The 25,034-nt window shown below is 45.6% G+C and overlaps 1 protein-coding gene across 2 annotated transcripts in view; it reads left to right on the forward strand.

Annotated features, from left to right (window-relative positions):
• The first annotated feature begins 1,794 nt into the window (after positions 1-1,794).
• The window catches only part of SPPL2A (signal peptide peptidase like 2A), an 84,695-nt gene continuing 61,455 nt past the window's right edge, over positions 1,795-25,034 (forward strand). For both annotated transcript variants that reach the window (XM_040342593.1, XM_040342594.1), the window contains exons 1-2: positions 1,795-2,111; positions 17,127-17,246. In XM_040342593.1, the coding sequence (XP_040198527.1) occupies positions 2,055-2,111; positions 17,127-17,246 (177 nt within the window). In that variant the 5' untranslated portion in view covers positions 1,795-2,054. The remainder of the gene's footprint in view (positions 2,112-17,126; positions 17,247-25,034) is intronic.

Raw genomic sequence — 25,034 nt, forward strand, 5'->3', positions numbered from 1 at the left:
GTGGCTGTAGGTCTGACGTCATCGATTGTGTTTCCCTATAAAAGGGATGACACGATCGATGACGGCGCCACAGTGAAGAACGGGGAAGCTGTGTTTACACACAGCTCTCCCCGTTCTTCAGCACCGGGGACCGATCACGGGACTCCATCGGCGATCGGGTCCGCGAGTCCCGCGGCCATGGTCACGGAACTTCGGACCGGGTCTCGTGCACGCGACCTCACGGCTGGGCCTAAAGCGCCACGTACATGTACGTGGATGTGCCATTCTGCTGACGTATATCGGCGTGAAGGGGTCCTCAAGTGGTTAACTTTCCTCTATTCACGTATAATCATTAGTAGCGCAGAAGACACTGCATTTTCACTTTGACGTTATTCACTAACACACTTTTGCAGCCAGGATGGATCCATGCTTTCATGGTCTTTATGCCGAATTCTGACCCTCACCATCTGAATGTCAGAGCTGAAATCGAGACTAGTCAGACCAGGCAACGTTTTTCCAATCTTCTATTGTCCAATCTTGGTGAGCCTGTGCGAATTTGGCCTCAGTTTCCTGTTCTTAGCTGACAGGAGTGGCAACCGCTGTGGTCTTCTGCTGCTGTAGCCCATCTGCTTCAAGGTTCGATGTGCTGTGTGTTCAGAGATGGTATTCTGCATACCTTGGTTGTAACAAGTGGTTATTTGAGTTAGGGCTCTTTCACACGGAGCGGACCGTTTCTGGGTCCGCTCAGTGTGTCTCCGTCGGCTCAGCGGGGATCCCCGCTGAGCTGTTGGCGGATAGGGCGCTCCGCTCTGCCCTATGGGGAACCGGATGCAGACGGACCGTATGTCCGTCTGCATCCGTTCCGTTCCACCGGACGGAAGAAAAATAGGGTTTTCTTCCGTCCGAAAACCGGATCCCGACGGACGCGGACGCTAGCGGATGCTCCATCCGCTAACGGACGCGATCCCATAGGGATGTATTACAAGTCCGTTAACGGACTTGTAATAACGGACAGGCGGACGTCTGAAAGGGGCCTTACTGTTCCCTTTCTATCATCTGGAACTGCTGCTCACTGGATATTTTTTCTTTTCGGACCATTCTTTGTAAACCCTAGAGATGGTTGTGAAAATCACATTCGATTTTTAAATACTCAGACCAGCCTGTCTGGCATCAACAACCATGCCACGTTCAAAGTCACTTCAGGCTGGGTTCACATATGAGAACACAACGCCTCATTGGCGCATTCCCATTCGCCGGTTCAGGTCCGATTTCAGCCTGAATTTTGGGCTGAATTTGGACCTGAAACGGACCAAAAGACGCACAGGACTCCTATGCAAATCGCACCGGAGCCGCTGTGGAGATATGTGAACCACCTCCATAGAGAGTCGCTCACAATCTCCTGCTCTGCGAATTGGATGCGGAAATTGGATAGAGATATCTCCTGAATCATCCCCTTGCTTCCCCATTTTGATGGTCGATTTGAACTTCAGCAAGTCGTCTTCACCACATCTAGATGCCTAAATGCATTGAATGCTGGCATGTGATTGGCTGATTTGCAATTTGTGTTACAAAGAAACTGAATAGGTGTACCTAATAAAGTGGACAGTGAGTTTATGTATATATTACGTTTGGGGGTTTTAAATAGATTTATATGCAAAGTGCTGATTTTAGTGGATAATAAAAGACATTCCTTTTTTTGATTATTATATTTCTGTATAATGTGGATATGGGGGGGGCGTGTTCTATCAGGAACCCGGGGAATTCACTCCTCATGGCTCCGCCTCCTAGGCTTGTTCCCAGGCCGGGGATTTCTGGGAGGCTGGCGCGCATGCGCGGACCGGATCGGTTCTGTGTCTTCCGCGTCATTTGTTGCTATGCAGAGCTGAGCACAGAGAAGACAGATTGGCTTCCTCCGGACACAGCGCACTTCTCTCCGGGCAGTGGGCAGCACACAGGCCGGTCACCGAGTAGTCCCCGGTCACTGAGAGCACCGGACAGCCGCTTCTGCGCGTGTCTCCGTTTTCTGAGAGGCTTCATGACACCCCGACCCGTCTGTGAACACTGACAGCTGAACAATGGGCCCGACCGGCCTGCTGGGCCTCCTCCTCCTCCCCCTACTGTACTGTCCTCAGGTAATGTCCGAGCAACAGGTAGAGGACCTGAGACCGGGGGAGGGGCATTGTGTACTGTATCTTATTATGAGGTGTACTGGTGTGTACTGGCATGTAATGGTGTGTACTGGTATGTAATGGTGTGTGTACTGGTATGTAATGGTGTGTGTACTGGTATGTAATGGTGTGTGTACTGGTATGTAATGGTATGTGTACTGGTATGTAATGGTGTGTGTACTGGTATGTAATGGTGTGTGTACTGGTATGTAATGGTGTGTGTACTGGTATGTAATGGTGTGTACTGGTATGTAATGGTGTGTGTACTGGGCTGGCATGTGACAGGAAGCAGCTGTGTGATGGCATCTGATATGCTGCCAGCCATGGTGACTTGACCACAGCTGACACCACACTGCCATCACTGTGTACTGGGAACACTGGTATTCACAGCCATCGCTGTACACTGGTCTGTGTTTACTGGGGGATACTGGGATTGTATTCACAGCCGTCATTGTACATCGGTCTGTGTGTACTGGGAACACCTGGGATTGTATTCACAGCCATTATGCTACACTGGTCCCTGTGGACTGGGGATACTGGGATTGTATTCACAGCCATCACTGTACACTGGTCTGTGTGTACTGGGGATACTGGTATTGTATTCTCAGCCATCACTGTACACCTGTCTGCGTACTGGGAACACAGGGATTGCATTCACAGCCATTATGCTACACTGGTCTTTGTGTACTGTGAACACTGGGGGATACTGGGATTGTATTCACAGCCAATCGCTGTACTCTGGTCTGTGTGTACTGGGAGGGATTGGGGGATACTGGGATTGGATTCTCAGCCATCACTGTACACTGGTCTGTGTGTACTGGGAACACTGGGATTGTATTCTCAGCCATCACTGTACACTGGTCTGTGTGTACTGGGAACACTGGGATTGTATTCTCAGCCATCACTGTACACTGGTCTGTGTGTACTGGGAGGGATTGGGGGATACTGGGGTTGTATTCACAGCTATGGTACACTGGTCTCTGTGTCCTGGGAACACTGGGCGATACTGGGATTGTATTCACAACCATCACTGTACACTGGTTTGTATGTACTGGGGGATACTGGTCTGTGTGTACTGGGATTGTATTCACAGCCATTACTGTACACTGGTTTGTATGTACTGGGGGATACTGGTCTGTGTGTACTGGGATTGTATTCACAGCCATTATTGTACACTGGTTTTTGTGTACTGGGTGATACTGGGATTGTGTTCACGGCTGTCGTACACTGGTCTGTGTGTACTGGGAACACTGGGATTGTATTCACAGCCATTATGCTACACTGGTCCCTGTGTACTGGGGGATACTGGGATTGTGTTCACAGCTGTCGTACACTGGTCTGTGTGTACTGGGAACACTGGGGGATACTGGGATTGTGTTCACAGCTGTCGTACACTGGTCTGTGTGTACTGGGAATACTGGGATTGCATTCACAGCCATCACTCTACACTGGTCTGTGTGTACTGGGATCAATGGGGGGATATGCCGACAATGTATTCATTGGATTTGCCTGCGAGAAATGTGGGAAAAGAAGTCCAACCCTTTTTGAAAAATACGCCGCAGCACCATGAGGTTTCGCTCAGCACAAATACACATGCAGGTGCCGATACAAGGGGGTGCTATAAAAGTATGGAAATCCCCAAAAACGACATACTCCCCTCCATGCTGCAACATCTGTCCCGCAATGGTTCTAAGCCTGAGAACTGAGCGATCACATGACCGCTGATCGTTTAGTTCTTGTTCTGCTGATTGCTGTCTATCACCGCTCTCCCCCTCACTGGAGTGCTGAGCCGAAGAGCGGGCTGGTGTGGCTGACTTCAGCGCTCTAAGAGCATGGAGTGCCTCTGTGATGTCACCGCGCCCCCCTTCCCCCACTAACCCATTAACTGCAGCATGAGTGCCCACTCCTCCTCTCCACTGTTATTTTACAAATCTGGCATGTGCTTCTGGTCTTGTCTACGTGCACGCGTGATGGACTTCGGCACATGCGCACAAATGACGGCAGCCTCAGCTGAGGGCAACTCTACTGCCAACTGCATTTACATTTTTAGCATGCGCTGCCGCTTCCACGAAATGCGATCACTTGAATGGGTTGCATTCAGCGGATGGTAGTGCACGCCAAACTCTACTGGGGATATAATTCTTGCCATGGCTACAAAGCGCTGCAGCACCTTTGCAGCTTACGCTACTTTAACCACATAAGACCCGGAACAATATGCAGGTAAAGGACCAGGCCCCTTTCTGCGTCGCTTTAACTCACAATTGCGCGGTTGTGCGACGTGGCTCCCAAACAAAATTGGCGTCCTTTTTTTCACACAAATGGAGCTTTCTTTTGGTGGTATTTGATCACCTCTGCGGAAAAAAAATCGCAATAAGCGTTTAACGATTGGTTTGCGCTAAATTTACAGGGTTTACAAAATAGGGGATAGTTTTATGGCAATTTTATTCATTTTTTTTTTTTTTTTGCTACTAATGGCGGCGATCAGTAGATTTTTTTTTTTTTCGTGACTGCGACATTATGGCGGACACATCAGACAATTTTGAAACATTTTTGGGACCATTGTGATTTTCGCAGCAAAAAATGCAATAAAAATGCATTGATTACTGTGAAAATGACAATTGCAGTTTGGGAGTTAACCACTAGGGGGCGCTGAAGGTGTTAAGTGTGACCTCATATGTGTTTCTAACTATATCGGGGAACAGAAGAGCAATGCCACTGTGAAGAACGGGGAAGGTGTGTTTACACACACCTCTCCCCGTTCTTCAGCTCCTGTGACCGATCGCGGGTCACGGAGTTTCGGACCGGCTCGCGGGCGCGCGCCCCACGGCTGGGTTTAAAGAAACACGTACAGGTACGTGATTGTGCCCAGCCGTGCCATTCTGCCGACGTATATCGGCGTTGGGTGGTCCTTAAGTGGTTAACGCTGAGGCGTTTTACAGGTGTTTTTAGCGCTAAAAATAGCGCCTGTAAAGCGCCTCTCCTGTCACTCCAGTGTGAAAGTCTGAGTTCCCTCACACTGGGGCGGTGTGCTCGCGGGATGTTAAAAAAAAGTCCTGCAAGCAGCATCTTTGGGGCGCTTTAGGAGCGGATTTAAAGCCTTACAGACCACTTTCACCTACAGGTAAGTCTAGATTAAGGCTTACCTGTAGGTGCTTGAAATATCTACAATTACCTCGTATGGCAATGTCTTCCGCACATGCGCCTGTGTATTCAGTGCATGCACACTAGAAAGGGCACGCTGTGCCGTTTCTAGATGGGGGTCATGGCGTGACTGGTTGCTCCCGCGTGCATGCGTGGGAGTGACGTCGCACTACTCCGGCCAGTCACAGAGCCGGAAGGAAGAGGGTTTGAAGAATGGACGCTTCCATCCAGCAAGGAAATCGAGGGCATCGCAGGCTTTGGTTTCAGGTAAGTGACACATAATGGGCTAGTATGCGATGCATAGCAGCCCATTATGCTTTACCTTTGCAGGGAAACAAAGAGGGCAGCACCTGCAAAGCAATTCGGGAGTGACGCTTTGCGGGCACTATTAACCCCTTCATCAGCCGCTAGCAGGGGTTAAAAGCGAACCACTAGCATCCGAAAAGCATTGCTATTTTTAGTTTTACTTTACCACCGACTACTTAAAAATCCCCATAGACGACGTTGCAGGGCATTGCGGAGTATTGTGGGGCATTGCAGAGTATTGTGGGGCATTGCAGAGTATTGTGGGGCATTGCAGAGTATTGTGGGGCATTGCAGAGTATTGTGGGGCATTGCAGAGTATTGTGGGGCATTGCAGAGTATTTTGGGGCATTGCAGAGTATTTTGGGGCATTGCACAGTGTGGGGGCATTGCACAGTGTGGGGGCATTGCAGAGTATGGCTGGTACTGCAGAGTATTGCACAGGGAGGGATCGATGGCTGGATCTGTGACTGCATGTGTCACAGATCCAGCCCGCAGCAGCAGCAGCAGCTGCTTCCGCTCTCTCCCCTCTCCTCTCTCACACTGTACCGTTCGGTACAAAGAGGAGAGGGAGGAACCGGCGTCATCACATGACGCCAGTTTGTTTACTAGTGATCGCTCCGTCATTGGACGGAGCGATCACGTGGTAAACCGCCGCTATCAGCGGCGATTTACCGTGATCCGTGATCAGCCGGGTCCGGAGGTCACGGAGACTCCCGTGTGCGCGCCACTCTGGGAGGACGTACATTGACGCCCTCCCAGAGTTAAGCAACCGCCTTGTAGACGTATTTTGTCTATAGGGCGGTTGCTAACTGGTTAAGGTGTGAAGTGGCCGGGGAACAGTAAAAAAACGTGGCACAGCTGCATGCTTTACTGCCTCCCACTGCAATTGTAAACGAGCCCTAAATCCTCTTATTTTCACCTGGTGATCCTGCCAGTAAGTCTGTTATTTTTCAGACAATGCTGTTTAGCAAAAGTGGCAGTTGGTGTGTTGGAGAGAAGCCATTTGTCATTTTCTTTGTTTCTGTAAAACCTTTATCCCAAAAAGGGAAGTATAGACGGTTGCTGTAACTGCTTAAAAAGTGTTGGCTGGGATTTAACATTAAATTATTAGTCATGTCTATTTAAATCTGATGTACATCTAACACAACCCTCGCTTTGAAGAAATGTCCTTCCACTTCCATGGTGTCTATAGGAGAAGAAGTGAAGGGAGATCTCCATATGAGACACAAATAGAAGAACTCCAATAAAAGAAAATCTGACTCTTGTGGAGGGTTCAAACCATTCCCAACTTTATTAAAAAAGGGGAAAAAAACTAAAAACTTCAGTTATACTTTAATCGCACTCAGTATCTCAGTGGCTGACAGTTGTCTCATTTAGAATGCACTGAATTGTGTATCTTTGGAATGAGAAAGTTTCAGGAAGAGGGAAGTTCCATAGTTCTGTGTGACTAAAAATCTGAGTTTCGCAATTTTACCCTCCCCCAGCAAATAAATTAGTCAGCAGCTACACATACTGTTTTTTTTTTTTTTTTTTTTTTTTTTGCAAAATCGTGTGTGTGTGTGTATATGTATATATATATATATATACATACACATACACACACACACACACACACACACACACACACACACACCTGCTGGTTAGATTTTGCTCTTTACTGGTGGAGAGGCTATTTTAAAGTGGTTGTTAACCTTTCACATGATATATGAACAAGGCCTAGCCCTCTATTGTGTGTGCTTGTGTCAATCCAGAGCACTAAAAGTGTAATTTTTCTCTGCTGCCTCGTTCCTCTATCAGCATGAGTCACTTCTGTTGGGTTTTCCTGCCACCAAGAGAAAAAAGGTGACAGGAGGGCACGGTCTGTGATTGACAGCCTCAGTTGCTGGGTGAAGGCGGCTGTGTCCCTTCCCTCCAATCAGCTCTCCTAAAGTACAATAAAAAAAAAAAAAAAGTGCCCCCCGTCCCCAGGTGCTTACGCACAGAAGCGAACGCATAAGTAAGGCACGCCAAAATATGTAAATGGATTTCAAATCGCATATGTGAGGTATTGCTACGTGCGTGAGAGCAGCAATTCTAGCCTAAGACCTTCTCTGTAACTCAAAGTGGTTAAACCTATAAGGGAGTTTGTCTTTTTAAAGTGACTGCATGGTTTGCTATCTTACATATCTTAAAGCTGAGGGATATCCTATCCATCCTGTCTATCCTGCTTTATTAACATAAAGAATGGTAACACCTGGCCAGCTGGAATTACTGCTCTGTAGTCTATACTCTATACTGTCATGGCATCTGTTCCAGTAAACAAATGCCTGGGCACTACTCACTGTGTTTCAGCTGAAGGGGCTTGTGGGACAGATGTTCACATCGGGGAGACCAGTAGTTCTGCCTGAGCTCTGCTTCTCCTCTTCAACAGGTCATATGACTAGTGCATAGAGTGACATTCTGGCTTTGTGTCTGGCTTTGTGTCTATTTCTTTTTTTGGGAGGCCAGAGCAGCCGTTTATGTGGGACATATAAGGGGTACAGGGGCCGGCGTGGTCATCTGTATCCTACTCTTAGAGTCGGTTCACACTGCAGCGACACGACTTCGGGGGCGACTCTGCAAAACGACTTCTGTATAGAAGTCAATGCAGGTCGCCCCGAGCCGCCCCCGAAGTCTTACAGGAACCTTTTTCTAAGTCGGAGCAACTTGCGTCGCTCCTATTAGAACGGTTCCATTGCATTTAATGGGACGCGACACGTCAGGAGGCTGAGCCGCCTGTCGTGTCTCCCCAGTGTGAACTGGGTCTAAACCTGAATGATTTTAATTTCCTGTGTCAGTCTTTAAAGTGGTTCTAAAGGCAGGGAATGTTTTAACCTTAACACATTCCCTGCACCAAGGTAAAAGATATCAGTAGATCTGTCATGTCTCCTGTCATGAATGAATGAATGAATGAAAACTTTTATGTAGCGCAGTGCATGCGAACTGAATCGCCTCTGGGCGCTTGTTGTTCCTGTCTCCTTTGATATCAAAAGAGATGAGTTTTGATCTTTCTCCTGAATGCTAAGTGGTTCTCCTCCAACCGAATGCTGGTTGGTAAAGCGTTCCATAGTCTGGGACCCTGGACCGCCAATCTTCTATCTCCTTTGGATTTGTAGTTGGCTTTCGGTATCTGGAGTAGATTTTGATTGGTGGATCGCAGAACGCGATTTGGGATTATGAGCTTTTATTTGCTTGTTTACACTGGCAGATCCCCATTCTGCCTCTTTACTAGGCGATCGCAGGTCGTCGGCGGACATAGTCTGCCCGACCCGTGAGCTGTCGTACAGGTATGGCGATTAACGCAGGAGAGCTGCCCTGCTGCCGTATAACGACAGCTGGTTCGACAAGTGGTTAAGGTACAAATGTTTCGGCATGGGCCCCACACCACCCCCCCCCCCCCCCCATACTTACCTGAGCCCTCATTTGATCCAGAGCTGTGCATGTCTGCAGCACATCTGTCCCCTTACTTTCAGATCTCATTGGTTTTGCTGAGGCAGTAGGAGCCATTGGCTCCCACTTCTGTCAATCAAAGAAAAATAACTACATGCCTTGAATGTAACGGTTTTGAGTTTAGTTTCACTTTAAAATAAATCTCCTAAAGTGAGGGGAATTCCGGTCTTTGTCCCTGAAACAGGTGTCCCCTCCTTTTTCTGGCAACAAAAACCTGATTAAGGACCAAACCCTTCCCCACTCTATTAACCTTTTTAAACGTTTTTTTCCCCCCCTAGAGGTACACTTAAACCAGTTGATCTCCGGAAGATTTACCCTCCTTCATGAGCAGGCCATTTTTTTTCTAAACCACATTGCATTACTAAACCCACAACAGTACAATCTGTGTGTATATGCAGTAAAGCATGCTTGTTATAATCGCTGTGGAACCTAAGGGGTTAATCCTCTGCATTGTGTAAAAAAGCTGTTTGATCCTGTCTTCTTTGATCCTCCTCCTTCCACTGTCCCCAATCCATCTCCTGATAGAACATAACCCTGGGGGCACTCTGCACATGCTTAATTTGATGTGTATTGCTTTTTTTATTTTTATTTTTTTCAATTGGGTGGTGTAGATTGCATGTGATCAGCACAGGGCCAATTGGCACTGTACAGACAGGGGTCAGGAGCTATGCAGCCTCATAGGACAGTCAGAGGAGAATGAAAACTCCTCCTACAAGCTTTAACCGGACACTGATAGAAGTCACTAGTGTGTGTGTGTGTGTGTGTGTGTGTGTGTGTGTGTGTGTGTGTGTAATATATATATATATATATATATATATATATATATATAATTGTGTTCCATGCACACTAGCATTTTTCTTCTCCCTTTTTTTTTTTTTTTAGCTTAAAAAAAAAAAAAGCTGGATAAAAACGCTGGTAATAGCTTTCTGTACTACGGGTTTAGGAGCGTTTAAGAGCATTTCTGCTAAAGGAAACGATCCAAGAAACTCTACTGAAACAACTTTTTTTCTGCTCCTAGACGCTGAAGTTTAAAAAACGCTAATAGCCCAAATTAGTGTGCATGGACACATGGGATAACACTATTTAGCGTCTAGAGAAAAAAAAAAATGCTAATAAGGCTGCATTCACACCTGAGCGTCGGTCGTTTTTCCGGCGTTTTGTCGTGCGTGTTCATGCTTATTTGCGCGTTTGCATACAGCGTTGTCCGACGTTTTTGTACTTTGACGTTTTTTATTTTAGCCAATAGGAAAAACTATCATCTTTTCATCACTTGTTGCTATGTTGGTAGATTTTTTTAATCTTCTGCATGGGCGACAAGTTCTATTGATTAAAGTGAAGAAACGCCCGTAGCAAACGCCCGTTGTCGCGCAAGTCGCTTGAATCGAGCGTTTCCTTTACTTTCTATGGGAAATGGAAACGCTCAAATACGCCCAAACCGCCCGATACGCGCGACAAAAAAGGGTCCGGAACTTTTTTTGGCTACAGGCGATGGGCGTCAGGCGCATCAGCGTTCAGATGTGAACCATCCCCATAGACTTTAATGTATTTTGGTCCCTCTGGCGTTTGTGAGCGTCGCGCTACAGGCGACAAAACGCCTAGGTGTGAATGGGCTCTAACTGCTTCTAGGTGCTAAGAGTCTATTCACACCTAAACGACAGGCGCGTTCGGCGGTAGCGGCGTATTTTGCCGCGATTATGAAACTTTCATTTTTTTTTTTTTCTTTCAAAAGTCTTCCCATTGCTGTCAATGGGAAAACACCACTGTCGCCTGAAAAAAAGGGTCCGGGACTTTTTTACAGGCGTTCGGCGTCTATGAGATGTGAACCATCTCCATAGACAGCAATGGGAATTCTCCCCTCTAGCGGCAGAAGCGTCCGGCGTCGGGCGTTTTGTCGCTCAGGTGTGAATGCAGCCTTAAGCCTTACTAAAATAATTGCATTTCCATGTTCTGTGTACTGTGGGAGACCAGATATAGTGAATGAAGGGTGAATCCAATTTTTGTGGTTGTAACCCTAAAAAAAAATCCTGTTCCTTTTTTAAAGCATGATAAAAAGCATAGTGCTTCTGTAGTGCCGTTTTGTCCCTTTTTTTTCTGTGCTGTAAAATACCTGGTTGATCCTGCCCATTCCTGTGTCCTCCTAGGTGTGCTGACCATGGTAATTATGACCGCTGATCCATTTATACCGTGGTCAGTTTATGTGTCCCCGTGTTCAGAGAGACTCTCCCCCTCCCTCCCTGACTGTCAGTTCCTAGTGTGTGTGTGTGTGTGTGTGTGTGTGTGTGCGCCCGCATGTGAGAGAGAGAGAGAGAGACGATCTCCAGCCAATATTCTGTGGATGTAAAGTCACTGAGGACAATTACTGGTATCCCCTCTGTTATAGCAAGGTGTAGTGTGTGTGTGTGTGTGTGTGTGTGTGTGTGGTGTTTGTTTTTTGTTATAAAGCTGGGAGGTCAGTGTGCAGTCACGTGACCTCCCAGCTGACATCAGAGCAGAATCTCTGCCCCTCCCGCTGTAGTCTTTAGATCCGGAAATGAGAGCGGGGGGGGGTGTGGAGTCACATGACTGCACAATGGTGCTGTGAAATAAGGTATTTGTCCTTCATAATTAAAAAAAACACACACTGAACTTTATTAGTCTGCTATAACAGGGAGTATCTGTAATTGTCCTCAGTGACTTTACAATCACTTTTATATAGTACTTGGTCTTATCAGTGTGCCTTACGTTTTTACATTTATTGCTTTGCTTTTCCCTGTAGCAGTTCCACAAAATGGCAGCAATTGTCTCACTTTTGGTGTCCATACAGCTCAGAGTGCGCAATGAAAGTGAACCCTTCCAGTGATTCCCGCTCCTCCATGTCTCATTCTGTGGTCATAGAGGCTGACAGATGGTATATTCTATACCTTTTTAATGATCTATATTGCTTCATTCAGATAGCCAGATTGGCTGTGGTGTGGAAATATCTTGTGGAAAACTGACCCGGAGCCCAGGGGTTGGTGTGTGTGTGTGTGTGTGTGTGTGTGTGTGTGTATATATATATATGAGCGGTCGGGAAGCCCTGTGCAAAGTGGTGCCCGGCTGACCGCATCCACAGCTGTCTGTTGATGTTTGGCAGTAATCGCAAAGGGGATTGATTGCTGTTAGGGACAGATGACTGCCACTGGTGGGATTTCCCCTAAATACCAACCGTTATTTTCAGAGAAACGCGGTAGCTACAACTAAGACCCACCCCAAAAATAAGACCCAGCGTTATTTTCGAGGATGGCTGCAATATAAGCCCTACCCCGAAAATAAGCCCTAGTTTAAAATGCATGTAAGATCCTGTAATCCACTCTATTACAGTATTGTACAATGTGAGTGTTTCTGTAATATAATTATGCCATATACCTTCGGTATATCATCGCTCTGCACTCAGCTGACCTTCAGCTGCTGTCCTCCTCTTCTCCCAGCTGTCAGCAGGGGATCTCGGGGCCCACGCCCTCCTCTGCAGTGCTCGGAGCAGGGAAGAGAACTCCTGGCGCGTCACGGAAGTTATAACAAAGGTATTTGGCACAATTATACAAGGATTTTAACTCGGTTCACACTGGGGATTCCTGACCGGCAGGGGGGGAGAGAGAAGACGGCACATGACATGAGACCTACCCCGAACATAAGCCCTACTGTGTCTTTTGTTGCCAAAATGAATACAAGACCTGGCTTATTTTCGGGGACACCCGGTACTGTCAGCCCGTCATTGCTTTGCACAAGCTTTCAGGATGTGTTCCAGGGCACAGTTTTCACAAGATACTTGCTGCACCACAGCCGTTTAAGTAATGTGAAAGAGGCCTTCAGCTGTTCTTATTAGGGTTGTCCCAATACCACTTTTTTAGGACTGAGTACAAGTACCGATACTTTTTATCAAGTACTCGCCTATACCAATTACCAATACTTTTTTAAAATCTCATGTGACAGTGGCACATGTGTCAGTTTTTTATTTTTTACAATTCATTTTTTTATTATTTATTGCAATTCCCTTTTTTTAATCATTAGCCCTGTTGGGGGGGCTTTAACAGACCTCTGACATCTCCCCTTTGAGACAGGGAAAGGGACTAGGGACACGGATTCCCCAGTCCCTTTCTCAGCAGCCTCAGCTGCACTGAAAATTAATGGAGAGAAGACAGTGGCTCCTCTCCATTCATAAACTGAAACATTGTAAACACAGGAATGGACAGAGTCGGTGATCACTGACTCTGTACATTCGGAAAAGGTAGGAGCCAGATTTACTGACTCCTACCTCCGCTCTACATCCTGACAGATCGAGGGGGTGGAGATGGCAGCACGGAGGGGGGACACGGCAGCATGGAGGGGGGGATACGGAGGGAGACGGCAGCAGAATGGAGGGGGGCTGGAGGAGGATACGAGGACAGTCAACGGTGATCAGTGCTTGTAACTCCCCCACCGCACTGATCACCCTGACTGCCCAGGTATCGGGTGAAGCATCGGAGCATTTGCCCGAATACAAGTACTCGGGCAAATGCTCGGTATCGGTACCGATACTAGTATCGGGACAAACCCTAGTTCTTATTGTCATATGACTGGATGACATGTTACTGACTTGAGGCACTGCTGACATGCTAGGCTGCATCTTTTCATATACGAAGACGGCTATATCATGTGAGCATGGGCAAAGCACAGGATTGTGTTAAGGTTTAAATACATGACTAATCAGAATTTTGGAGTATTTTGTCAGTCCAAATCAGATGATCCAGTTACTTTTATTTACATTTTAGCTGGTAAATAATAGTGCTGCAGTTACTTAAACGCTGCAAATTTTTTAAAATAATATTCTACTTATCAACGGTCTGGGCAACTATATTATATTGGGGCTACAAAATGATGCCAGGAGAGTGAAGGGTGGCTATTTTACACCAAAGGTCGCCAAACCTTTGCCTTTATCTGGCGCCAGTCGTGGGGCACTATTCCTCCCACTGGCGCCAGTCGTGGGGCACTATTCCTCCCACTGGCGCCAGTCGTGGGGCACTATTCCTCCCACTGGCGCCAGTCGTGGGGGACTATACCTCCCACTGATGCCAGTAGTGGGGCGTTGTTACCAACCCCAGAACATTTTTCTACTCCTACTGGCCACAGTCCTGCCCCTCTAAAGTCTGATGGATAATAAACTTGCCCTTTGTTTAGAAACGATTCTTGACCTATGCTTTGTGTAAATGGTAAAACGTACCATTTCTGAACTCTTCTAAAAAGCCACCTGGCTATTCTAGGAATGCATGTTCATCTGGATACTGCATTGGGAATTACAGTGCTTTTCATAAGTACAGATGACTGTCCGATGCCAGTAGGGTTTTGATTCTGTTGGTTTGGGCTTGTGCCCGGGCTCTAAATGGCATGCTCTAATGTCGGATACAATTTACAGGAATATACATCAGAGATAGGGGATGAGGGTATATTTATACTGTTAATATATACACTATATTACCAAAAGTATTGGGGCACCTGCCTTTACACACAAATGAACTTTAATGGCATCCTAGTCAGTATAAAGTTGGCCCACCCTTTGCAGCTTTAACTCTTCTGGGAAGGCTGTCCACAAGGTTTAGGAGTGTCTATGGGGATGTCTGACCATTCTTCCAGAAGCACATTTGTGAGATCAGGCACTGATGTAGACTAGAAGGCCTGGCTTGCAGTCTCCACCTCACTCCACTGTCTTTATGGACCTTGCTGTGTCACTGGTGCGCAGTCATGTTGGAACAGGAAAGGGCCATCCTTAAATTGTTCCCATAAAGTTAGGAGAAAGAAATTGTCCAAAATGTCTTGGTATGCTGATGCCTTAGGAGTTCTCTTCACTGGAACTAAGGGGCCAAGTCCAAAACCCTGAAAACCCCACACCATAACAACCCCCCCTCCACCAAATGATTTGGACCAGTGCACAAGGCAACGGCCATAAAGACCTGGATGAGTGAGTTTGGGGTGGAGGAACTTAACTGGCCTACACAGAGTCCTGACGTCAACCCGATAGAACACATTTGGGATGAATTAGAGTGGAGACTGCGAGCCAGGCCTTCTCATCGAACACCACAAATGCTCTTCTGGAAGAATGAGCAATCATTCCTAAATCTTGTGGACAGCCTTCCCAGAAAAGCTGTTATAGCGGCAAAGGGTGGGTCAACTTAATATTGAACCCCACAGACTAAGACTGGGATGCCATTAAAGTTGTGCGTGTAAAGGCAGGCGTCCCAATACTTTTGATTTGATATGGGATTTGTACTGCGCCAAATGTGCTCCCTTAGTGATTTGGTAATATAGTGTACTACTTTTGGAAGTGTAGAATACCGTATATTCAAAGGGTTAGTTCACCTTTCACCAAAAAACTGCTTATGTTGATAAAAAGATACTGTGCAGCTTTGAGCACAGTTAAATCCCAGCTCCAAACAGAAAAATGACCCCTTGCAGTGGGGCTTTTATGCAGGGGAGAGAAGAGAGTTTACTTGGCTGCGATCTCCCACCATCCGGTGGTGGACTATCAGTCTGTCCCTTGGTGTCCTTACTCCCAAAGCAGGGATATGGACCCTGCTCTGGTCTTGATGTTGGGACCACTGGAACTTGTAGGTGCAGAAGCTGCAGGGACCATCTTAGTCACAGGGAGGAGTAGAAGTTTGGGAAAGTATATTTCCTTTTATTGTTCCTCTAGATCAGTTGTTCTCAACCTGGGGGTCAAATGATGATTTGCCAGGGGTCATCCAATCCTGGGCTGTTCCTGAAGCCCACACCACTCTCCCAGCCTTTTTGCGGCCACCCAGCAGGGCTATCCCTGGAGCCTGTGGCAGCCCAGCTGTGGTGTTCCTGGAGCCCGCAGCCACCCACTCAGCCTCTTCGCAGGTGCCTATTCAGTTCACAGCAAGGCTGGGGGGGCAAAGACTAGAGGTCAGGTGACTGGTGAGGAATGTGAAGTGGGAGGGGCTGGAGGAGACCCTATCTCCTGATTTCGGCATAGGTGTCACTGCTACGAGACACCACAAAGTCAGAGACACAGTGAGTAACACTACCTGTGACTATAGTTGCCATTAAAAGGACTCAGGTAGCGCTAAATGTCCATGGGTTAGGGGTGCAAATTACTTGTCTTGCCTCAGGTGCTGACAAATTTTACTGTTAGGGGTCCCCTCAACATGGGAAATTGTATTAAGGGGTCACAGCACTAGAAGGTTGAGAACCACTGCTCTAGATGTAAATGAGCAATTAATCCTTGTAGTGCAGCCACAGCCCCAGTGCAAGGGATTATTCAATTCAAATCAATTAAATTCAAACCCTTTCGTATGCTCTCTCCCTCTTACTTGTCGTAGTAGGTCAGTCATGCTGTGACAGGAGATTTTGGCCCAGGTATGTGTGGGATTTGATAGCCCGCTAGCAAAATGGTTCTCAATGTCTTGTCAACAAGGCAGCATGGGACGATCGTTGCCATATCTGAGGTTTTTCCATTCAGGTTTTGGGATGTCCATAAATGACCTACACCTATAGTAAGAGTCTTATCCAACTTTACTCTAAGCTGCACAGTTTTTATCTCCAGGTGAACTAACCCTTTAACTCATAGGTGGCAAACACAAGGCCCGCGGGCCGAATGCGGCCCTCCAGGCCATTTCATGTGGCCCTTACACCTCTCCTGCAGCTTCAGCCCTCCTCTGGTCCTCCTCCAGACCCTTACTTTCTGCTTTAAGCAATACATCCAGCTTCTTCCCAGCAGCAGCATATGGAAAGGGGGGTGCACTGTGATGTAAGGGAGAGTGGGGGACTCAACTTCTGATGGTGGGTTAGCTCTTGGCATCTAAGACGGGATGCGCTGGACATCTAATCTTACAGATACAACCGGCCCTTTTGAGGGCAATCATAATGCTGATGTGGCCCACAATGAAATTGAGTTTGACACCCCTGCTTTAATTCATATTGTCTTGTATTCTCTTTATTGTTCTTTTGTGAGGGATATTTGAATTGCTTGTTCTTTCCATGTACAAAACATCATGTACACTCTCTTTATGTTTGTTTAGTCTGAATGCAAACCCAGCTTTGTTTGTTTTGTAGATATATGCAAGCAAAGGAATTTTGCGCTCGGCTGTCATTGAGGAGCCTTCAAAAGCAAAGGATTATTGTATTACATATAATTCGACATGGACAACACTTCCACCAACCTATACAAACGCAGTAAGTTCTTGTTCTGTTCAATATGGGAAAAAAAAGCGCTATTTAAAAAGCTATTAGTGTACAGTACTGATGCTGCTGCTCCTAGGTGGCAAATGAACCACTAAACTTATGGGTACATCCTCACAGCACTATACAGTGCATACATATGTATGTAACATTGAATAAAACAAACAAATCCACAATGAATAATAAAGTGGTTCTAAACCCACTGTTCCAATTTTCACCTACAGGTAAGCCTAGATCAGTGATGGCGAACCTTGGCACCCCAGATGTTTTGGTACTACATTTCCCATGATGCTCAACTACACTGCAGAGTGCATGAGCATCATGGGCAATGTAGTTCTAAAACGTCTGGGGTGCCAAGGTTCGCCATCACTGGCCTAGATTAAGGATTACCTGTAGGTGCAAGAAATATCTCCTTAACCTACACGGTTAAGGAGATATTTTCCCAAAAACTGGCACCGCTGTCTACGGTGCATGCGCGTCGTAGACAACGGCGTACTGAGCGGTGCCGTTTATGTGAATGGCATTAACGCCGCGTTTTCTGCATGCGCTGGGATCTGCCGGTCATTGTGACGTCATTGCCGCTCCGGCCAATCAGAGCCGGAGCAGCGAAAACAAGGAAGAAGCTCCAGGGGACATGGTGGCGGTGGACGGGACCAAGGCGGACTTCAGGGGCTTCGTTCTCAGGTAAGTGACACATAATGAGCTAGTATGCTGTGCATACTAGCTCATTATGCCTTTCTCTTGCAGGTGTATTTGTTAAAGTGGAAGTAAACCCTCTGTAATATTTTAGTTCCCAATATGTACACTCCAAAGTCTCTCTTGACTATCTGTTGTGAAGTGCTCAGTGCACAGCATTAAAGGGTCACTAAAGGAAAATTTTTTTTTTTTTGCCTAAAATTAATGTCTGCAAGGTAGACAGACAGAATAGTGTAATGATTCTGTTAAACTAGTAAATACCTATTAAATTCCTTCATCTATATCACCTCCGGCATTCTAGTTTCTGTTCTCTTCCTGGTTTGCATCGCTCGTTCATGTAAGAACTACATTTCCTACATTTCCCAGTATGAATTGCGGCACGCCCAGTAATTCACACCTCCTTGAAGTCTCTAACACGTAGAGAGCGTCCTGCCGCACAGATGTAGTTCCCAGGAGGGGGTGAGCACGTCACTGACCACCGCAGTAAAGCCTCCCATCACGGTGGTCAGTAACAATCAGACAAGCAGGAAGTGAACAGAACAGAGAAGAAATAGAGCAACTTCTGAGCAAAAACGAACAATGAGGAAGTGAAAAGAGGAATGTCTGCAGGTAAAGGATGCTTATTATGAAAAAAAATGTTTTCCTTTACTACCCCTTTAATATAATGACTTTGTGCTCCAACAAAGGTGCTCTGTGTCCCTCTGATGTGCCGACAGCTCCCCTATAATCTGTGGGGTGCCGGGAGCTGCAGCTATAAGGAGGCTGCAGGACATCCGCAGCAATAAGACCTAACAAAAGAAGAAATAAGGTTGTCAGCATACTTATTAAAAAAACTGTGTAATTCCTGGGAATGTAGAGGAGTCTGGTCTAGTAAAAAGAGAGAAGCAAAGAGGAACACCTTTCCATAAGGGCTTGTTTGACTCTTTTATGCTAATTTCTAGGGGGTCCATTCTTTCCGGTGAGTGTGGGAACATCAGAGGGGGCATGGAGCACTTCACAATGGATAATCAAGATGGACTGTGTACAAACGTTTGTGCAAGAGAACGGCACAATGAGCTAGTATGCACAGCATACTAGCTCATTATGAATTACTTACCTGAGATCGAAGCCCCTGAAGTGACTCTCGTTTCTCTCCTCCGCCGCCGCCATGATACCCGAGTGACATCATCATGGATTTGTTTATGGTTTTAGTTTTATTTTTCACGGTCATAAATATAAATTCATTGGGAAGTATGGTACAAGCAATTAGGCAGATGATAACTGTTAGAGTAGTACAGAATCATGCAAACAAGGTACATAAAGTTCAGCAGTAGATATGAATGCATTAGTTTATGGTTTTATTGTTATATTTATATGTGTGTACTTTTTAGCACTTGTTATGTTTATTACCAAGCAGTCTCTCTTCAGAATGACCCTATTTGGATGGGAACTTGGGAAGACTTTGCTAATATGGAGCGGTTATTAGGTTTTAAACTTTAAATGGGCAACACCCTATTAAGGCTTAATGTACACGGACATTTAACTTGACAGATGGTAACCCACGTTAAAAAACTTCAGTTTTGCCGCGTTTACTTGCCGCGTTTGCGTTTTTAGAATAATTTTTTTTGTCAAATAGTCAGTATTGTATCTTCATTTAAAAACACCTGTAAGCTAAACGCAAGATACCGCGTTTACAAGCTGTTGCAGGCATTTGGTGTTTCAAATGCCTCAGAACATCCATCCTGAACGCATTATTTTGTGTTTCAAAAAAAGCTTCTAAACTCGGCTGCCTAGAAAGAACTATAAATGACCCTGTGTACATGTACTGATGAGATAACAAAAAAAGCCCAACTGCTCCTAAACATCCGTTTACCAGCAGCATTGTACATGAAGCCTAAATAGAATTTTATTGTGTTTGGAAATATTTGCATTACAAGGAATTCAAGTAGTACATAATTTAGGGGTTGATTTATTAAACTGGAGAGTACAAAGTCTGTTGCAGCTCTGCATAGAAACCAATCGGCTTTGAAGATTTATTTGTCAAAACTTAATTGAACAAGCTGACGTTGGAAAACAACGCGACCTAGAGGCCCGTCTGGAGGTACTCTACACGGCATTTAAACAATCTCCTACCTCGACTAACCGTAAACTTCTAGACTTTTTGATCTTTGTCTCACTGATGGGGCGGAGCGCATTTTGCATTAGTTTCGTGAGGAAAAGGTATGCAAAGGCTAATTGGCCGAATCGGATGTTGGCCAATGGGCTACGTACTTTCACTCTTAAATTTACCCCTATCACCCTACAAACTCGACATAATGTACTTACTGGTAATCCAGTGCAGGTCTCGGATGAATTTCCTTCATCGCCTCACCACACTGTACTCGGGCCCCACCCCAGATATGAAATCAGGACACTGATACATTTTTGAACAGTTTCTCGCTTCCTACACTGACTGAGGCTCGCGTGTCCCTTTTATGGACCAGGGTATCCAAGTCTTGGAAGTCCTCCAATGCATTAAAGACTTGAAAGTAGGTAAACGACCTGGCCCTGACGGCTATACTGCGCTTTACTACAGGAAGCTAGCTGACGTTATAACCCCACATCTGACAGCTATGTATAACTCTGTTAAAGATGGCCAGCCCTTTTACATCATATCGTTTAACCACTAACAGTGATGCTTCCTAAACCTGACCATAATCACTCCTCTTGGGCCAACTTTAGACCTATTTCCCTCATTAACATAGATATGAAGATTCTGCCCAAAATTTTGGCCAACTGTTTTAAACTCTTTCCTCCACCCTAACTTAATTAAGAAAGATCAAGTTGGCTTTGTTCCACAGAGACAAGCAGGGGATGATATTCAGCGAATATTGCAGTTACAACATATAGCTCACAGCCGTTCTTTAGAATCAATGCTTTTGTCTCTTGATGTGAACAAGGCATTTGATACCGTCATGACCTTATCTTATGTCCGTACTTCACCATTCTGGTTTCGAAGCCTCGTTTTTGCGATGGCTGACAGTGCTGTATCACTGTCCTCTGGCTTAAATTTAAATATTGCAGATTTGCGTCACCCATCTTTAATATATGGGGGTATTTTAATATTAAATGGCTTCATTCACTGACGAAATTCTGCTAACCTTGACCTCTCCACCAAATCTACTATCTCTAGTAGATACTTTTGCATCCCTCTCTGGACTTCGTGTCAACTCTTCCAGATCTAAAGCACTATCGGTCAACCTCTCCCTTCAGTACTGACGGATTTGAAATCGGCCTTTCCATTCCACTGGCTCTCCTCTTTGCCCTATCTGGGAATTCATCTCACTTCATCATATGCAGGACTATCATCGCCTGCTCAGTGGGGATTAGCGGAGCGATTCCCCCACGGAGCTAGTGGATTCCACTGCAAAAGGGGCCTTAGTAAATCGACCCTTTTATTTTCTGAACTCGCTTTTTTTTTTTTTTAACACTGGGAAACAGTTGTAGTGTCAAGGTGCTCCTCATTCTTAAACCATATATAGTCCCCCATTTAGGGTTCACACCAACCTGTTGTGGTAACGGTGTGTCCTGATTGCCATCCTAACTCCCCTGCATTGCGTCACAACCCATTATGTGGCATTCACTGCGCTGCAGAACAATTAAAGTGTTTTCTTGCACTGAGAAATATTACAGCCCACTCATTTTGAATTGGCTGTTCAATGCAATCTGTTTTCAATGCACAAACATGTAGTGTAGTGGCAACAGGGGCCCCATTATTTAAAGGACCTCTAACTTTATCATCGTAGAAGCAATACAAATGATGGCCATCTTTGACAATCCGATGTACAGTGCATCCAGAAAGTATTCACAGGGCTTCACTCTTTCCCCTTTTTTTTTGCTGCTATTTCCAACATGGATTAAATTTAATTATTTAACCTTAAAACTCTACAAACAATACCCTCGTAATGACAACGTGAAAGAAGTTTGTTTGAAATCTTTGCAAACTTATTAAAAATAACAAACAAAAAAAATCACATCTACCCAAGTATTCACAACCTTTGCTCAATACTTTGAAGCATCTTTGGCACCAATTGCAGCCTCAAGTCTTTTTGAGTATGATGCTTCAAGCTTGGCACACCTATTTTTGGGCAGTTTCTCCCATTTTTCTTTGCAGGACCTCTCAAGCTTCTTAAGGTTGGATGGGGAACATCGGCGCACAGCCAATTTCAGATCTCTCCAGAGATGTTCAATCGGGTTTAAGTCTGGGCTCTGGCAGGTCCACTCAAGGACATTCACAGAGTTGTCCCATAGCCACTCCTTTGTTATCTTGCCTGCAAGCTTGGGGTCTGTGACGGTATTAGAATATCCCCGTCAAGCATTCCCTTCTTCCCATGAAAAGCAAATCACCCCAATATTCCACGAGGAGGAATATTCCTGGGATCGCCCAATAAGCCACACATGAGTCAAAGCTTACTGCTGGAACAAGACAGATTTTAATGGTACAACACACAGCTTATATGTAATTTACAAAACTGTTACAATGACAATCTCCGCCCCCCCTCACACTGGGGCTTCCATACAGATGATAGGCAGACACTTCGGAGTCGACCCTGAAGACATTTCTTTAGATAATGACATCAGTGAAGGTAATTACTAGTTGTAACCGAATACATTATCTAGACAGCCTGGCCCCGCATATAGAAGAGATAATTACCACAATGAAGCAATCAGAATATTTAACATGAGCCACTTCTAATCACAGTAAACACAGGTCTCCTTCACACACACAATAGATCAATTATCCTTTGAAATAGGGAGCTGGCTGAACAGCCTGTTAGCAGAGGAGTGAGTCACACCTGAAATCACCTTTCCTCTAACACACACACCGCATTAAACTAGCAGGGAGAATTACACTGAAGCATATCCTTCACAGGGTCATTGTTCTGTTGGAAGATGAACCTTCGCTCCCGTCTGATGTCCAGAGCGCTCTGGAGCAGGTTGTCATCAAGGATGTCTCTGTACATTGCTGCGTTCATCTTTTCCTTAATCCTGACTAGTCTCCCAGTTCCTGCCCATGGAAAAACCTTCCGACGACGTGATGTTGCCACCATCATGCTTCACCGTAGGGAGGGTATTGGCCATGTGATGAGCGGTGCCTAGTTTCCTCCAGACATGACACTTGTTCAATCTTTCATTGCACCTGAAAATTTTGTTTCTTGTGGTCTAAGAGGCCTTCAGGTGCCTTTTTGGCAAATTTAGAGGTGGGCTGTCATGTGCTTTTTACAGAGAAGTGGCTTCCGTCTGGCCACTCTACCATATAGGCCTGATTGGTGGTGTGCTTCTAGCGCGTAGCCTGTTCCTAGTCTCACATTCCTTCCGGTGCTCTCCGGTAACATCATCATCTGCACCTCCACGCTGAACCTGGCTGTTTCCTGGCGGCCACAGGATGGATTTATCTCCCTGCCTGCAGATCCATGGATCTAGATGGACCTGAGACTGGACCGCACCGCGCATCATGAGACCCTGATGAGCCTGTTTTGTAATTGTGTATTGTCAGTGCATTTCTTTTGAGATTAAACATAGTATCTGACATATTGCACTTAGGTGGCGTTTCCCTTTTTTGTTTCCTTGATACAAAGTGATTGCCAACGATGTACAGTTAAATTGCTACTTTTTTGTTTAGGTTGCTAAGGGGAGAAAAGTAATCCTAATCGGGGCGATTTGTAGGATCTCTATCTCCACTCATAGATGGTACTCAAGGATGAAGGGTTACAGGCTATGTGCACGAGAATTCCCAGGAATGTTAAGACACCATTTGCAAAGGCATTTTGCCATGATGCAAATTCCAGTGGCAGAAATCTATGGATTTCTTTTGCTGGGATTGACAGCTGCATGCAGATAGCACTCTGTGTGTTTCCTGCCGCAATCGCTGCAGGTGATTGCTGGCTTTGCGAACAGGCACAAATGGCTGCGGCCAGTGGCAGCCTGTCATTGCGACATATGGGGTATGCAGCCGTCAATTCCAGCAACGGTATTAGGCAGATTTCTGCCTCCTGAGATTTGCCGCATGGCAAAACATCCGTGAAAATGGTGCCTAACACACTTACCGGAGTTAAATAAAGGGAAAAAAAAATGGATGAAGTTTAAAGAAGGAGAAATCGGCATTTGAGACCGATAACGAAACAGGTGACCATCAACTGTGACCACTAACACAAAACGCTCAATGGCTGCACGTTGCTTTTGCTTGGACTCCAATATTTACCTAAGAAAAAAGTGTAATATTTGCTCTAGTAATTAAAGTTACATAGTAGGTAAGGTTGAAAAAAGAAACAAGTCCATCAAGTCTAACCTATGTGTGTGATTTTATGTCAGTATTAAATTGGATATCCCTGTATAGGGAAACCACTGCCTGCGGAAGGGAATTCCACATCCTTGCCGCTCTTACAGTAAAGAACCCTCTACGCAGTTTAAAGTTAAACCTCTTTTCTTCTCATTTTATTGAGTGACCATGTGTCTTATTAAACTTCCTTCCGCTGAAAAGTGTTATCCCTATTGTAGGGTCACCTGTATGGTATTTGTTAATTGAAATCATATCCTTCCGACCCTTTTATTCGCTTTGTTGCCCTTCTCTGTACTCTTTCCATTTCCAGCACATCCTTCCTGAGGATTGGTGCCCAGAACTTTTTAATCCATTCCAATATTCTGTTTGCTTTGTTAGCAGCAGCTTGGAACTGCATGCCATTGCTGAGCCTATCATCTACTAGGACCCCCAGGTCATTTTTCCATCCTAGATTCCCCCAGAAGTTATCCCCCCCCCCCCCCAGTAAGCAGATTGCATTCATATTTTTGCCACCCAAATGCATTATTTTACATTTTTCCACATTAACCACTTAAGCCCCGGACCATTTTGTTACTAAATGCCCAGGCCAGGTTTTGCGATTCGGCACTGCGTCGCTTTAACAGACAATTGCGCGGTCGTGCGACGTGGCTCCCAAACAAAATTGGCGTCCTTTTTCCCCCACAAATAGAGCTTTCTTTTGGTGGTATTTGATCACCTCCTGTGGTTTTTATTTTTTGCGCTATAAACAAAAATAGAGCGACAATTTTGAAAAAAAATGCAATATTTTT

Source organism: Rana temporaria, chromosome 3, assembly GCF_905171775.1.
Source record: "Rana temporaria chromosome 3, aRanTem1.1, whole genome shotgun sequence".
Taxonomy (NCBI): Eukaryota; Metazoa; Chordata; class Amphibia; order Anura; family Ranidae; genus Rana; species Rana temporaria.